General features: G+C 37.4%; 1 protein-coding gene across 1 annotated transcript; it reads right to left on the bottom strand.

Moving 5' to 3' along the window:
• On the bottom strand, positions 1 to 17,640 carry LOC113652617 (semaphorin-7A-like). Its single transcript, XM_047822399.1, has 13 exons — positions 17,483 to 17,640; positions 15,914 to 16,065; positions 15,337 to 15,381; positions 12,481 to 12,673; positions 11,638 to 11,742; positions 10,738 to 10,877; positions 9,817 to 9,995; positions 8,360 to 8,471; positions 8,078 to 8,273; positions 5,378 to 5,493; positions 4,342 to 4,487; positions 1,951 to 2,000; positions 1 to 1,778 (listed from the first exon to the last, which is right to left on the bottom strand). Exons 1-13 carry the CDS (start codon positions 17,592 to 17,594, stop codon positions 1,453 to 1,455), a joined length of 1,872 nt encoding a protein of 623 aa, XP_047678355.1. The 5' UTR covers positions 17,595 to 17,640; the 3' UTR covers positions 1 to 1,452.
• Between the last annotated feature and the right edge of the window lie 816 nt (positions 17,641 to 18,456).

Raw genomic sequence — 18,456 nt, 5'->3', positions numbered from 1 at the left:
TGAGTTTAAATGGTTTTATAGCTGCATCTGTAATAAACAATTCAGACTTTTTCATTTCCCTTAAATGACTGTAACATACAGTAGACCAAATTATTGTTAAACAGTTTTAATAAAATTAGCTAAAAGGAATGACATTTATTTATTTTTATTTGTTAAACTCTTGTTAAGCTCTTATTACTGAAGCATTGACAGAAACATGATATTATGTAACAAATAATGAGTAATATAAAAAAATAGACAAAGCTCTGGCAATCCAATTTAAAACAATAATGTTAATATCTATTTATCGATCTATCCAAATTTTTAAGCTTTTTCAAATTTTTCTCCTTCCAGTCATTAGAAAGGAACCTGTGAGTAATAACTCGGTCACTTCCCTGTTTCTAATCCTGTTTTTCTTTTTCATTTTATTTCAGACTCTCTACATTCACGCTCCTAAGAAACAGATAGAGGTCTATTTTTATACATACATACATACATACATACATACATACATACATACATACATATTTATTTATTTAAATCACACAGCACTGACACAGTTCCTATCTGGTTATAGTCAAAATAAAATAAAAATAATCAACACCTTCTGACCAATCAGAATCAAGAATTCAACCTTCAACCTGTCTTCAGTACATCATGTGAGATATATACAGTATATATAAAAATAATAAAGATAATTTGCTCACTTAATTACACCATAATCCAAAATGACTCATGTGGAATGTTTTGTTTACTTCTCCACCTGCAGCCCGCTTCCTTATTTTCCGAATAAATCGAATAAATTATTTCCGAAAGTTCCTCCTCACTCCGTTTACACTGTATACAGTAATAATCCCATATAATCAATCTGCTGTCCATGAAGATATTTCCCATGCTGCACCTTTTCATGCTCTTCTTATCTTCTTTACATGTGCTCTGGACTCACAAACATCTCAGAATCACTGCTGGGTTTGAGAAACCGTCCGTCCATCCAAAATATTAAATCATAAATAAATCCTGATGAGGTTCATGTGTGACACATTCATACGCTTCACAACAGACTGATTTTTCTTCTTTTTGGTCTTAAAAAAATAGAAAAACTAATCTAATTAAACTACAAAGTGCAAATGCTATTAATGGTTCATTATAACTTGCAACACTGTTGAAACTATATACATGTGATTTTACAGTTTGTGATGGTGTAAAATTGTATTTTCCTCTGTTCTTGTGGAAACTTGTGGACACTGTAATGAAGCAATCGTAAGTATTGGTCATTCTCTGGGCTTCATGAGTCGAGTCACACACCTCGAGTGCAACAAAGAAGTGGAAGATGTGGTAACACTGGTGTATACAGGAAGAATCTCAGTGTTAGTAAAGCACATGGTCTGGTTCAGTCTACTCATCCAGGACTAGGGTCTTCTGAGTTTTTTGTTTGTTTGAATGTATTTCAGTTCCCAGAACACAGGAACAGCACTAGCAGATCACAGAGATCAGGAACAGAAGGCACGCTAAAGCTACTCGAGTCGCTCTGGTCTCAGAGGCGCCGTTCATCTGCAGCTTCTGATGGACCACCGTCTTCTGGTAGCCGTTCTCCGAAGCGATGCACTGATAATCGCCTTCGTCCTTTTCGCTCATGCTGTCGATCAGCAAAAGACAGTCATGTTCAGTTGAGACGCAGTCCTTCCTACTGTCCTGGTGGTGCCATGAATATGAGGCATGATAGGATTCCACTGGACATTTAAGGTAGTATTTAGAGTATTGAGGGACGCTCTCAGAGACGTCTGTTTTGCCTTCTTTGTCTAACATGCGAAGTTAGAAATGAGCACATCATTAATATTAGAGATAATCGATACTAACTGCATACATAAAGTAACATCATGAGAAGTCAGTTAACATCCGCATTATTGATGACGTCGGCCGACATAAAACAATCCACTGTCTACACACACAAACACACACACACACACCTACCATCATCACATGTCGTGTGGCTTCCATGGGTTACATCTTGTATTGAGGATCTATATTAAAAAAAAAGCAACAATCGTCAGATTTCAGATAAATCCAAAATTCTCAAATGTTCTACACGTTCTCTTCATTCATCACTACACAGCTAAGAAGTGTCAGGGATCAGTTTCAGAGTTTAATCACTAACAACTCAGAAGGTTTAGATTAATATTTTATAAAAGCAGCTTTGACAACAAGACAAATCTCAGGTTTCTATGAATGCACTCGGTGTATACACAATATAATACTGTTTCCATAGTAACTGCTCATTCGGAGAGACTTGTACAATGGATAATGTGTGGATTTATACACGTGTCATTTATATGTACAATATAATCGTTGGCATGATGTTTATGCAGGCTTCATGGAAGGAGTCTCCAGTGTCAGTGTGTCATTAAACTCCCAGAGTAAACTTTTTTAAATGTTTTGTGGTTTTTCCGTATTAATGAACGCAATCTTGGATTTTTAAGGTGAAAAGAGAGGCTGATGATGGAAAGACTGCTGTTACACAGGAAGTTGAAAACAGGAAGTTAGTGAGAATTTGTTTTATGGACATTCCATAACATAATAAATGTAGATTTAAATGGATATAAAGGAGATATAGTCAATAGTCAAACATACAAATCAACAAGTCTGACACTTTGGGATGTTCCAGTATTGTAAAATAATCAACTCCTCACTGCACTGACTACAGTATTATATATTGGTTAATGCTATAATTCCTGTTGAAGCAGATTCAGTGTGACACTTTACAGGATAATTGTCATTTTTTTTTCTGTTATTTTTTACAGAAGTGGCTTCATTACAATCACAAAACCACATCAGAATGTAGTTAAAGGTCAGAGCAGATGTACGTGGGTATATAGGTAGGTTGTGGAGAAATAATCCATGTGTGTGTGTGTGTGTGTGTGTGTGTGTGTGTGTGTGTGTGTGTGTGTGGTAAAAGTGTAATAAATAAAGGTGTGAAATTCTGCTCAATACATATGTATATTAAGTCTTTATTAACATTTTAACATATTCTCCACAAAATGAGAAGCTTTTTAAGAAGGATTTTGAGGCTCTTTAAATGTTCTGTTTGGTGTTTGTGGAGTTTCTCTGAATCAGCATTCAGTTCTGTCTGCTCTTTCTCATGTCTGGTTTGTGGTTCTTGTGGTAATTTTAGGAACACATAATGAGTTCATAGCTTCTCTTTAGACCTTATTTATATGATAGCGCTCTTTTATTTAGAACGCTTGTACATTTTGCATGAGATCAGGTTGCATGAGAGCATGAAGCAAAAGATGGGCAAATGTAACAAAGAGCTGGACTTGAGACATAATTACAACTGGTTCAAACAAACTGACTTAGCTGCATTGCCACAACTTCATGAAACAAGAACATTACAACATGCACATTTTTTACAAGTTATTAACCAATCTAGTCTTGAAAATAGCTTGAGCGCAAATCTCTTAACTCCATTGGACACTTCAACTGTCTGAGAAATCTCGTAACTCCACCTCTTCTTCACTCCGCGGGAGAGCTTCGCGGCATATTTCTCCTCAAGATTAAGAGTCGCAACGAATCAACACGTCTTCTGAGGTAAATGTCTTCAAAACACTTCAAAACTAATAACTTATAAGTAACTTATAATTGAAAGTTATTATAAAGTGTTAGCTAGCCTTCACTGTTGACAGTTTATAAAGATGTAACTCTTTCATGCATGTTTGGTTTGTGTGTGTATTTTGAAGTTTGCCATGGTGGAAGCAAAGAGGACCTGGATGCAGAGAATTTGTGCTCAGACGCTGAGGAAGATGCACTTTGGTTAACTATTGAAGCCTTGTCTCTTGTCAAAAGGCTTAATGTGACCGCAGACTTTACTGAACACTGCTGGCAGCAGCGATGTCTGTGTCCGTACCATTCTTATCAATGACAGCATAATCTCCTATCTCCCTGCTCCCAAGTCATAAAGCTTGTATCTCCGATAAAACGTGACTTTGGGAAAATGTTGTGTTAATGTTGGTACACAACAGTTTATGATAGCAATATAAGGTATAATAACAACTTTAACGATACAATGTTAATAGCGTTTTTTAATTTCCTGAAAAATAATGGTTTTGGAGATACGAGGATTCCGCCCGACAATGACGATATATTGTGTACACAAACAAAGGGTACATACTGTACAAACACCTCAACATGCAAAGCTGCAGCCTTCCTGCACTGTTTTTTAATTATTTAGATTTTGCTTAAACTATGATTTGACCTTAAAATCAAATTTCCAGAGCAGGAAATAATTCAACACGAGCTGGTCTGAACACGTGTTGAATTATTTCCAGAGCAGGAAATAATTCAACACGAGCTGGTCTGAACACGTACCTATCATCAGCCGAACACTCCCCCGAGTGCCAGCTGCAATACGGGTCCCGGGCCATGACACACGACTTACAGTCTTTCCCGTACATGCTGCAGTTGGACAGGTCAATCTGGACCACCTCAGTGCTGGAGCTCACAAAGAGCTTTTTCTGGAACAATAACAAAAGTAAACTGTTGACACATGAATGTTATCAGCTGAAGAACTTCTGCTTTTACAGGAATACACAGTGGGCCTTGCAGTATTGAAACCCAGAGTGATTTAAATACAATCTATTCTATTTACAGTCGGTCCTTAAACATGTTTTACTGTTACATACTGAAATATAATGAAAGATCAACGAAGCCAAGTCCATTTTAACGACAGGTTTGTACCTAATCGTAATTGTAAAAAGCTCTATACAAATAAATTTGAATTGAATTAAATTAATCAAGTTCCAGGCTTTGGTTTTGTCTTTTCTCTTCAAAGTAAAGTTTTGGGTTAGTCATCAAATCATGAGCTGAATCGGATTCAACAGCCTTCATGTAAACACGTCGATCGATCCGACTTTTGAGTCAGATTTAAAAATACCTTGTACACATGCGCAGTGCGGTGGTACGTATGTTTATTTACATCTTAAACACAGAATCCGGTGGAAAGACCTGGTCACTAGTCGACACAGAATATATGTTAGGCACGTTTGAATGAATATTAGAATCGAACTCCGAAGTTTAGATCATGTATAAACCAAATTTGTAAACAAATTTACCCTTGTAAACATACCTGATGTCATTTGTAGCTGTTCTGCTTGCTTAAAAAGATCAGGATTTAATGAAATAAAATGAGAAAGCTCCTCTAATATACACAAAAACTGCATGTACTGGTGTGTTTATGCTTTTCAAACCTGTTTTAATGCCTTAAAGGAGCAGCATCTATCAATTGCTTTCCATTTTTATCACATCGTTATTAATGCAGTTATGTTTTCTATATAATCAGGGGTCAGTTCAGGTAATGAGATTTTCCACACAGAAAGTATGTCCCAGTTTCTCATAGTTCTCTTACAGTTACTCTGTCGAGCAGCATGCTGGTGATGTGTGTCCTGGATTTAAAGAGCTTGTACTCGGCGATGATAAAGGGCTTGTCCTCCTGGTCCAGGATTTTATGTACATTGCCATTGTCTAGGGGAGAAAACCAAAGCACAGATTTATTTACTTTAATTTATTCTCTTAATTGCTTATATATATATATATATTTTTTAATAAAAGCTGAACAAATCCTGAACCTGTAGTAAGATGTGACAAAAATCATATAATGAATCCAAAAGTTATTTCTGATTTACACAATAAATATCACAATATACAGCAAACTGCAAGTATGATTAGCATTATAAAAAAATGTAAAAAATTTGGTCTACAAATATAATGTAAATATAATAAAATAAATTATGCACCAGCATTGTTAAATGAAACTAAACTTAATATGATTAATACAAATATTATTTTTAAAAAAAATAAAAAAATAAAAATAAAAACAACAACAAAAGAGACGGAAAAAAGCAAAGTTTAAGTTTAAATAATTCAGGAATTAAATCAGTGTTAAATGATTTAAAAACAATGTCAATGCGATATCAGTTTATGTGTACTGCATATACATCTTTTATCACTGTAACAGTAAAATACCATCATTTGCGATTGTAAATATCTGTAATGTTGCTGGTGCCTTTCAGACAAACCCGCAGCCACCAGCAAGCTCGGTATAGGCTCGGTCACATAGCTGCAATTAGCAAAACTCGTGACACCTGTGCAGACCGCTACTTAAGACGCCAAGTTTTGACGCTCGGTGTGCGGACATAGTCTGTGCCAGAGTAGCGCGGTAATACGTATATATGAACCAATAGGAGTTAGAAAAAAGTTTCCAATTGAGCATCTAGCAGGCCTAGAGATTGAACCCACAACAGGCCAGATGGTCCCTGTTCTTCGCTCGGTTTGATTGTACCCTCTGTTTCAAACCTGGCTCGAAGAACGGCAAACCAGATGCCCTCTCCCGCAAGTGGGACCCACTGGTAGAGGACCCCAAGCCCCAACCTGTAATTCCACCTTGAAGGATTTACGTTGGGTCCTGGAAGAGGTGGTCTGCCGGACACTCCAACAGGTGATGGTCCATCCAAAAGGCTCTATGTCGCAACCCTGTTCTGACCACAGGTTCTTGCCTGGGGCCACGCCTCACCTTTCTCCAGGCACCCAGAAGCCATGCAAACCTTGGAGTTCCTGCAGTGCTGTTTCTGGTGGCCCTCAATGGAAGGAGATGTTCGGGCGTTTGTGGTTGCCTTCCAGACATGTGTCCGAAACAAAGAGCCCCGGACACGCCCACAGGGGTTGCTCAGGCCCTTGCCTATACCATCTTGTCCATGGTCACACCTTTGTCTGGACTTTATCACCGACGTGCCTCACTCCCAGGGAAAAACTGTGATCCTGGTGGTAGTGGACTGGTTTTCTGCCTAAACTCCCCTCAGCCAAGGAGACGGCAGAACCCGTGTTACAGCACCCTCCAGATGGTTGCTCAGAGGAGAGCCCACACAGCCAACCACAAGAGACGTGCAGCACCCACATTCTGCCAAGGACAGAGGGTCTGGCTGGCGCTAAGTCCAAGAAATTGGCCGTTAAAAATCCTGCGGCGGATTAATCCCATGGCGTACCGCCTGCAGCTCCCCCAGTCCAAGAAGATCAACACTACATCACATGTCTCCAGGCTGAAGCTGGTCCTCTATAGCTCCCTAACACCCCCTGTTGACCAGGCCCCACACCCACCGAGTCTTGTCGACGGAGCCCCGGCCTTTAAGACATTTTGCCCTCTATCTATACACAAGATGAACAAAAGGCTAAAGTTGAGACAACAAATTCAGAATCGGAAAAAGAACAGTTACAGTCCTCAGAACCGAAATGAGAGTTATTACTGAGGACATTTTAGTACAAGACTCATGTTCAGTTCTGTCAGACTTCATGTCATGACTATAACAAATTCAGAAAGCGCTCTTGCTCTTAAGTTCCTCTTTAAAGGAACACTGTTAGACTTGATACGAAAGTATGGATACGAAAAGAGAACTGATAAATAATCAAACTCACTGCACCTCATATGATTACCGTTTCTCTTTTTGCATCTGGCTCTCTTCCTCATGTTGTCTCACCACCTTCAACTCTACCTTGCTCATCAGGGATAAATTTCTCAATGTAAATCAACTTCATTTTGTCTTTGCAAATATATTTTCATTTGGACCAATTTGAAAATTTCATCTCTGACATCAAGTAGGCATCCAAATTAGAAGATTAGCCCAAAAGATCATCCCTATATTGTAATAGTATTAAGATATGAACAGATTAAGCTCTCTTAAATAGTAGAATAGCTTATCTACAGTATAGTGCTACTCTAAATCTAGCTGGGCTAGTCAACATGTATCTTAGCTACATCCTCAAATGAACAAATCAAGCGATAAAACATGTATGGTATGGTGTATGTCTGCGTGGTAAAACAGAACAATATCAGTATTTCGGTATATGAATACTTAACCCAGAAATACTAATCAGAGGTATCAGTTCTGCAGTCATAGTAATAATTCATGCCTCTCTTACACCAGTGACACAACACTCTTTTTCTATGCCTCTCCAAAGTTTTTACGTCTTCTCATCCTGTATTACGACTCATACGCTTCTTGTTTACAGTCACGGTCCTGACGATTATACTTCTATTAAACAGAAACCCGCTCACCGAGACTCATGAAGAGAACATGATGGCTATGTCCTGACTTCCTGTCCACAAGAGTGTCCACCTGGAGGTGTGTGTAGTGATAGTTGTTCTTGAACACCACAGGGTCTCGTACAGGTTTAATCCACTGCTCCAGCTCAGGAAGACTTTCCATAAACTTCAGAATGTTTGACCGTAATGTAGGACTGTTTTGTACACACTGAAAAACAAAGTTAAAAATTTATTAAACAAGGAGTGCAGAGATAAATTTGAGAGTAATTTCTGTTTTATGGAACGGTAGTTTACCTCTCCAGGAAGAGGTGAAGAAAAAGACTCCTTTTCTGCTGCTGTGAATGTGTTGTTCATGAAGACGCGAATGATGTCAGACATTTTGTAAATGCACACGGCTCTCAAGTTGCTGTGGGAGAGAAACAGATTGATACAAAATTCAGACACGCACACACACACACACACACACACACACACACACACACACACACACACACACACACACACACAGTGTTTCTTCTTCTATTAAATTAAACCTACAGACTTAGTGTGTAAGGGAACAGAAACAGCTGAAGAAAACACAAGTCTACTGAAAACTGAAGTAAAACTTCTGCATCAGCGATAAATGGAAAGATTCCCAAAGTAAAGATGATTCCAAGGCATCTTACAGCTAAAGTGAAAATAAACCAGACACTGCCTGCTGTTGACTCAGCTCAAACATACAATGTGACTATTTGCAAATGTGTGGCTTAAAACTGTGCCAAAATGTCTCTCGGGAGTGATATTCGTAAATGTTCAAAAGCAAACTCCTAGCTATAAGAAACTATCGAGGATTAACCTGAGAAAAACTGGATATATATGCTTTGGTTTACAAAATCAATTACAAGTCATCAAAAATTTAAGTATCAGAAAATGTAAAATGGCAAATACATCATGAGTCCATTATCTGTAAGGAAATAAATTTACTGCAAGTGCTATTTAGCTACTGTACTGGTCTGTCTGTGTGTGTGTGCGTGTGTGTGTGTGTGTGTGTGTGTGTGTGTGTGTGTGTGTGTGTGTGTGTGTGTGTGTGTGTGTGTGTGTGTGTGTGTGTGTGTGTGTGTATTTCAAAAGATTTACTAGTAACACTAGCTATAGGTGGCTAACATGAGCTCACCTGAGAGGATTTTTAAGTCATACGGTGAGCTCGCTAAGCAGGTTAACTAGAGAGTGTTTACCTATGACTAGCCCTAGCATACTTTATACTGTACTGTATCTTATTTCTTATTATATTAATTTGATAGCAGGATAAAAAGATCGTGCTAGCTACTGATTTAGCGAGTCACATGACTTGTGACAGATTTATTTACAGCATGTTTTACAGTTCCAATAGCAAGCTAGCTATGCTCTCATAACCTTATTTTAACATTATCTAGCTTCAGATTAATGCTTAATGCTAAACTTAACAAGCTTTAAGCGAGCAGGATTACCTCGTATGATTTTGTGGCTTATTTCAATACGCCACAGGAACATTACTGCTCTGTTTTACAGTTACCTGATGTGTTCATTCTTGATTGATATTAGCCACCGGATATGATTTTAGCATATCGGATGTAAAATCAGCACAGCATTTAAAGGTCATGTCAAAAAGGTCACAAATGAGCTTGAGTGTGTTCAGTGCGCAGTTCATCATCAGGAAACATATTGCACACACACACATCAAGCAAATCACACAGAGCCCCTGGTCAGGTGCTCGATCAAACACATCATCTTACTAGGTATTTTTGAAGAGAGCGTAAATCGTGGTGTTTTCCCATTCCGTAGCTTCCAGCACAACAACGTCCAGCAGCTCGGTATACGAGAGACGCTTCTTCTCATCTCCACAGAACAGGCGAGCAGTCAGCATGGATGTCCAGCGGAACTGCAGTATTGCTCTACTGCCACCAAGATCCGCCTGAAATAAGAAACAGCTAGTTTAGTCTGGGCAGAGCGGGTTTTCTGAGGCGTCTTCATTTCAATGCTGTGAGCTGTGCTGACTCAGAGCATTCATAGTTATTAAACTACCTGAAAAGCTGAATCAGGAGCTATCAGGAGTCATGAGCTGAACAGGCAAAGACTATAAACAGTAGCTGCAGGCGGAATTGATTTTTATCAATAAAATAACAAGTCAAAATTTCACAGTCAATTCAAACTCATTTCTAAGTTACAATTGAATTTCCCTTGAACTCATTTCTTGAATTTTTGTCACAGCCTAACTATTTTCTATACAACATACTGAATGTGTTTATCAGGGCAGTGGTGGCTCAAGTGGTTAATGCTCTTGATTGTTGATTGGAGGCTCACGTTTTAAGCCCCAACACTGCCAAGCTGACACTGTTGGGCCCCTGAGCAGGGCCCTTAACCCTCATTGCTCTTGGGTGCTAAACCTGTGCTCTCACGCCAACCCCCAAAGCTGGAAGAAAGATATCTAGAAATTACTTATTTTGTGTAAGGTATAAAACACGTTGTGTCATAATGTTACAGGAAAACCATCAACGATGGAGTGGTGAGATGAAGTAGACACCCAGGACTTAAGTATTAAGTATTTCTGTTTTTATCTAGCCTACTAGGGGCAACTCGGGGTGTCACAGGTTGTTCATTTAGGATCTCAATCGATCCTCATTGTAGCTCCGGAAAAGCAGAACGTATTATATTACCATGCAGATCTGAGAAACTCGAGGTATCCAGTGAGGCAGGTCCAAGTTCTGGTTCTGGTTCTGCTCTATGTAGAAGGAGTAGACTTTTCCATCCAGTGATCCATTCCCTTTATTTGCTAAGATTTTTACATGCCTCTGCTCTGAAAACAGAGAAAAACATACTGTATTAGGTTAAGTTTAAGTAAGCTTAAGTAAAGTTAGATTCAGTGGATAAAGTTCATCTGTTAGTATTTAACCTTTTAACATTTAAACACTAGTATAATCTCATCAAAGCACACCAGGACAGAAGAGTCCTCAAACTCTATTGTCCTTAGAAGACTGACGGCAGAAGATCTGGACTTCACAGCAGATTTAATTGGAGGTCATATGACTGACACCCAGCTTTTTTGTTTGGCCTCATGTGCAGCCATAGATCAATTTAAGGAAGTCATGCAAATTAACAAGTCTGTACTCTGAACATCAGCGTTGTTTAGACAAACATGATACACACGTCTCCCAGAAATCTTGTTGAATACAACCAATCAGATGACGAGCTCAAAGCTCTTGAATTGTTTGAACTATCAGAAGTCTGGCCAGTCTGTCTATTCTGTTTTTGGCTCACCACATAATGACATAATTTCCAGTTAGTAAATGTGAAGTCTTATCGTATTAATTCATACTGGTTTTTCTGTGCATTTCTAATTTTTTAACTCTGTCTTTGACTATTTGTATTTGAGTTCGATTGTGTTTGAATATCGATACCAGCACACTGTCTGACCACTGCTTATTTACCTATTACAATATATAGACTGTGATTCAATAAACTCTGCACAAGCTCCTAACTCCTACAGTAGGTCCTGTGCTGAGACTGTTCTCTCATACAAATCTCTCAAAAATGTGAATGCAGCATGGCTCTCTCACCAATTGGTCTTGCCAGCGGCCAGATGTATTTATCTCTGGTCTGTCTGTAGAGGCCGCTGGGAAAATCTGTGTCCAGATCTGAGATCGTGTAATATAGAGAATCATCTGGAAAACGCACCAACAAAAAAGGGCATATTATATACTCTTAGAATTCATCAGCTGTACTAGAGGTCAAATAGGCAACATGCTGAGATATTTAACATCCACAATTTTAGTATTTGACAATATTTAAAAAAAAAATAGTTGAAAACATAGAAAAAGCACAGGACAGACTTTGCATCATACAGTATAAGAAACTTTTTATTCATCATACTTTATTTTCCCCAAAACCTGACAAACCCTCAGCACATTTTACATGTGCGTATGTACGTTTAATGAGGTTAAAGCAGCCTAAAGACAGCTTCTAGCAGCACTGTTACTGAAATACAATATCATGCAAACAAACTGATAAAAGTTTAGGTGACACTTAAAAAATAAGCTTAAATTAACAGGAAACATCAGTTTAAACACCAGTTAAAACCTCCCCTACAAATGCTTATCAGCTTTGCACCTTTACCCACAAAAAAAACCCGATGTCCTCCTGAGCCAGTGTAAAGATACTGCATGACTATGTGGACTGGAATATTTTTTCAATGTCATAGTGTCAGTGTCATAGTTCAGTTATAACAGGTTTTCTTGTAAAAATGCCTTATACTATATTCCTACTGTAAGTAAGGAATTCTTCCAAATTCTCCAGAACTTTTCACATGGACATGGCTTTAGGTCTGCAGAATACCAAACCAAGGGTGCCAATAAATCTAAACCTGGCCAAAGCTTGATCTGTAAATCTTTTGGCTTTCTTACCAACATGAACAGACGGCTCATTGATTTGTGTTGGATACCTCAAGATGAAGCAGTTCACCAGCTTGTGCTCTGAACTAGAAAGTCCTAAACGTTCCACATCACAGCAGTTTGTGTGATGTTCTGTAGTTCTACACAGGAACAGTGGGTTTCCGTTCCTCCCCTCTTTCAGCATGGAGATTTCATATTCACAATTCTGAAAAAATCAATAAAAAGATTTCAACAACTGAAAAAAAAAACATGTATGAAAAATAAAGGCTGTATAATTGAGTCCAACAGACATCCTTCTGAAACCAACAGATGTCACAGGACCATTTATCCAAAAAGATCAAAATGCTGTCTGATGATCTAAAAGTATAATTGTCTTCTTCATGGTGGGAGGCTTTTGAAGTTGCATCCGGTGTAACATGGTACAATGAACACAGAGAAGCATTTGTTAGGAAACAGGGGAGTTTGAAACAGAGGAGCTTGCTCTGCTCAGCAGTTTACACAAAGCGGATCAGAGCCACACTGTGCACGGCTCTATCCTCTATCACCACTCTATTACACCACACACTACATCGGCGAAAGCAACAGCATTGTGGATGACCCCACACACCCAACACACCTCAAAGACCACACACACCCCACACACCTCACATACCCCAAAGCATTCGGACATCATGACCAGACTGAGTAACAGTTTCTTCCCAAAAGCCATCAGACTCCTCAATAACCAGACTGAACTGTACCGAGCACAACACACACACACACACACACACACACACACACACACACACACACACACACACACACACACTCAACTGTATGGACTACACTGACCTACACCAAAATACACACTCATCCAATATACATCCATGTCTACAGCACCACCATATTAAACTGTTTACATGCTGTTCTGCACACAGTTTCTGCTCTTTACTCATGCTGTGTTACACAATACATTACAATACCTCATATAACTGCTGCTATAATATTAAGTGTTCATTCCGGTATTTCTGCACATGCACAATAGAACATACAGTATGTACTTTGGCCGGCGCTGCTTTTGTTGATTGTCTTTTGTCTTGCAGTGTTTGCAGCAGGTTGCACAGATGCACGTTGTCTCATTTCACTGTGTACTGCATCAGCTGTATATGGTTGAAATGGCAATAAAAGCTTCTTGACTTGACTCCTATCCAGCGTCTTAGATGTTCTACATACTTAGTTAAATGTAACCGTAGACGGATAAAAGTAGGATATAGAGTTCGATAATAAATTGGAGATGTTAATAAAAGTTCTTCTTTATATAGAATCTGTTTATAAAAACATTTTGACGTGTTCATTGAAAAGAAGTCAGTGAACATCTTTGAGTCTAAGTCTAAGAAGGTTCATTTACAATTATTTAGTGTTTATTAATTATGTTAGATTGTAGAAGCCAACATTCTGTTTTACTTATTCTTCTTAGACAAAAATAAATAATTTGCTGCTCCTCCTAGGCCTTTCGAGCCACATGCACCAAAATCAGATATGTCGTAGACCCTTTAGTTTGTTTCTATTACTTTTCTATGCTAACTGAGTACCGGTACTCATGGTCACGGGTCTCAGAGTGGCATTTTTTTGCTATAGACACCTATTATAAATTTTAGAGGTTTATAACCCAGCCAGCTTTCAAGCTATCTACACCAACCTTGGCCAGCTCCTTTAGGGTGATACTCTGGACAAAGGTTTAAACTGGTGTACTGATGGCCTTTCGGTTTTCCCACAGACGCGCCCCCAAAATACGCAAAATCAAAAAACTTTTCACAACATTGACATGTGACATATCAAAACACTCAGAACAATAGCGGAACTTCCTCATGGGTATTTGGATCATGTCATGTGCAGCCCCACCCACAAAAAATGTTTTTACGCGTGATACAAAATGGACATGTGATGTATCAAAACATTCAGCAGAATGAGGTGAATTGTGTCACGTGTATTCAAGTGATGTCTCATGCTCTTATCCACTCCCTTGAAAATATTGGCACCTGAGCATACCCGCCTTTGGAAATACTTGCTCTGACAAGCCAACATCAAAGTTTGTCACAACAAACTTTATAAATGTAGTTATTATTATTATTTATTTATTTATTTATTTTTATTATATGAATTGATTAATTAATTGATTTATTTTTATTCCTTCGGCTACTCCTTGTTCGGGGTCACCACAGCGGATCACATTATTCTAAATATTATTATTATTATTATTATTATTATTATTATTATTATTATTATTATTATTATTATTATTAATAATAATAATAATAATAAAATAATTCTTTCTCAACATTAATCAACTATTTGATCCTTTCTAAAAAATTGTTGTTCATGAACATCTCGCAAAAAGTAAAAACTCCAAAAAGTAATGGAACTTATTTCAACTTACACATTCTTTTAATTATAGAGATGTTTTAATATTTACATTTACCCTTAACCAGAGTGACGTACACTTTATCTGCTTGAGGCTTAAGGGCCTTGCTCAGGGGCCCAACAGGGGCAGCTTGGTGGAGCTGGGGTTTGAACTCACAACCTTCTGATCTGTAATTCACTAGATTACCACATCCCACAGAATGAATCACAGTGTACTGTGCTCTCTACATACAGTAAGGGTTCTACATAAAGCTACATAAAACTTCTAATGGTCCAGAGCTCCAGGCAAGAAATCTTACATTTTATTTCTTTTAATTTAAAGAAATTAAAATATAGTCACCCTGTTTACAAACCAGATGACCAGATGTTTAGAAGAGGATGAAAACTAACCAGCAAACATGTTACACACTTTATTAGTTAAAAATAAATCATATTGATTATAAAGCAGAAATGATGTGTAAAACTTACAGTAGAACTGTTCATGCATTCAGGTTCTAATATGGGCAATTTCACCTGTCCAGGAAGAAAAATGTGACAATATTAATATACTTTATTATTATTTGAATAATAATATTTGAAATTACAGACTGTAGGAACTCAGATCCAAAGATACACATTAGTAAGGGATCATTCTCCAAAAAGGCTTAAATATTCTAAAGGAATATGTTTAGAGCTCTAATGACTTTCCGTACTCAGATGTTAGTATGGAAGCTTTCAATCAATTTGTTTTCTTACACATGACAGTCTAGAAATTTTAAAAAGGGTTAAAGTCTAATGGTGCTGTAGGATTCCTGTGTCGCCTCGACTACTAGACTGATGCAACTAATGCAAACATAAAGAAATACGGAGACTTAAATTAAATTAAACAGGTTTCTGGACCATTCCTCAAGAAATCCTTACAAATTTTATAATGATATGAATTATGAATACATCTCTTGTCTCTTTCCTGTTGTCCCATTGTTATTCATTTTATAATAATAAAATGGTAGTAATTTACATACGGTAATGAGTAACATATGGAAAGAGATGCTGGGATACAGTTTACCTCCGTCAATGTTGGATGTTTTATTCTTGGATCGAACATGAACAGGCCCTGAGGTCCTCCGGCATAGATATTTACTCTGCGGGAATCCTGGATCAGCCTCAGGTTATCAATCGTGTGGGCATTTGATGTGTTTAATGTAAGAAAAGCTCCATCTAGGACAGTGAGAGAGAGAGAGAGTGAGAGAGAGAGAGAGAGAGAGAGAGAGAGAGAGAGAGAGAGAGAGAGAGAAAGAGAGAGAGAGAGAGTGATAAAAAAAAGTTATATGAATAACTCATATAACTTTTTTTTTTTATATAACTGAGAGAACTGTTTTCTTTGCTGCTTGTGACTTCATCCTGTGATGATTTTGGAGCAAAGGTCTGAGCAAAGGTCTGTGGGAAATTTATGCCAAAATTCAAGCTGAAAACATGAAGAAGACAGAAACACAAGAAGAAGATGAAAAAGACCAGGACTCTCCCTGAACTTATGAATGAGGCACATATCAAGTTATTGTTTACTTTTGATATGTGGGGACACAAATCCACACCCAGTTAAAGTATATTTGCATTTATCCGCATGATGGATTTGGACACGAGTCAAGATCGTCTGTTGGTTTAGTGCTTCAACATCACACTTTAATTGTCTCACATCCTGTTTCTATATAACTGCAACTCCATTTCTTCTTCTGGCATCTTTTAATTACGTAGCAGTTCACATTTCTGATGAACTGCATTGCTGCATGACATGACTTCATCTCCATAGATTCATACATGCAAGATGTTATACAACACAACCGGCAAAAAATGATGAGTAATACAAAGCAGCACAGTGTCCGGCTGAATACATAAAGACTTTCATTCATCAACCGACGCTGCAATTTTCTGAATAACTTTAAAAAACTGAATAACTTAATAAATTCAAATGACAACTTCAGCTCAGACACTATAGAAATAATAAGATATTAAAATGAGTATTAATACTTATAGTCTTCATAATATTAATCATTATTGATATTATTATTAATATTGATACTAGTAGTATCAATATTACAATTAAGGTGGAATACTGTCAGAGAAAATGAACCTTATACATGTGTATAAATGTTATAGTGTAGATTATTACTCATATATATTTGTGCTCATTTTTGTACAAAATGTACAAATTTCATCCAATTTGATCTAGATCTGTTTTCACGCTCACTCACACACTCTTCTGTCAAGTTCAGTGTTTTATCCTGACCAGGGATGTAGAGTAGATCCGGAGCCCATCCCAGGAACACTGTGTGAGTCAATAACATACTCTGGACACCTTCTCTTAGTCAGTTCACTTACTGATGGAACCCAAAGAAAACCCACACAGACACAGGAGGAACATGCAAAACATCTCACAGACAATCCACTGACACCAGGATGGAATTCAAGACCAAGGACAAGCAAAGTAAAACTTCTTAAATCTGACATTTCTCAATTTGTTTCCTAAAAAAGTCAATTAAAAGTAAAAAAGACAATTAAAAAAATAAACTTATAGAAAGTAACATGTTTGAATAATGAGAGCTATTATATTATTATAAGGACGAGTCATTTCTCTTACTTTCTCTGTTCACTTTGATCCGCGGTGTAAAGTGATGACTCCCAAGTGAGACTCTGAAAACTGTCATCCAAATTAATGCTAAAAGTAAAGTGTTTGCTTCTCTGAATGCCATCTTCAGTATACACTGGCTCCATCTGGGCCATGAGAGACATTTATACAGTAAACACGGAACCGTATGACGAAGCTCAAGAGTCGAATCTTGGGAGTCGATTCTTTAAGAAATCCTTTGGTGCTTTATTAAACAAACTTCTGAACTGTAATAATAATAATAATAATAATAATAATAATAATAATAATAATAATAATAATAATACGAAGAATATTTTGATTAAAAAATATTTTGTTATTTATTTAGTTATATTATACTCCTAATTTGTTCACTGTTATTTTGTTAGTCAGGTTTAATAGAAGAATTAAATATTAAACCCACCCTAAATGTCTAACAATATTTATAAACTGTACAAAATATTTAATTTTGGGTTTACAGTGTAGTTTGCAATTTCCTACATTACCCACAATGCCATTCGGATACCAGCTGATAACAGTGCAGTTGGATTGAACTCTCACCTTTACCTCTATGTAAAGGAATTGATGAAGCAGCTCTTTAAGTCTCTCCAGGTCTCTTATCTAATCATCTCTGGATCAGATTCCAAAGCTTCAACTTTCATTCTTCTTCATTCTTCACCTTCACCATTAGGATCTATTGTCACTACTTAGCTTGATCCACTAGAGGGAGCCGTGGAACAACAATTTGTGCAGTTTGGTTAGTTTTTCAGGTGTTCTGCTTTCTGTTCTTGCAGGTAATATCTGATAGGCTTCATTATGCTTTTTGTCTGAGAATAAAATGATCTATAATATATGTCACTTTCTTTAGAGACAACAAACTTATTGTTTCACTTTTCTACTGAATCCATAAGGCTAAACAAACAATCAAACAAATAAACAAACAAACAAATAAAATAGCCAGCATTTTA

Source organism: Tachysurus fulvidraco, chromosome 13, assembly GCF_022655615.1.
Source record: "Tachysurus fulvidraco isolate hzauxx_2018 chromosome 13, HZAU_PFXX_2.0, whole genome shotgun sequence".
Lineage (NCBI taxonomy): Eukaryota > Metazoa > Chordata > Actinopteri > Siluriformes > Bagridae > Tachysurus > Tachysurus fulvidraco.
This window is presented reverse-complemented; position numbering and strand designations above follow the sequence as displayed.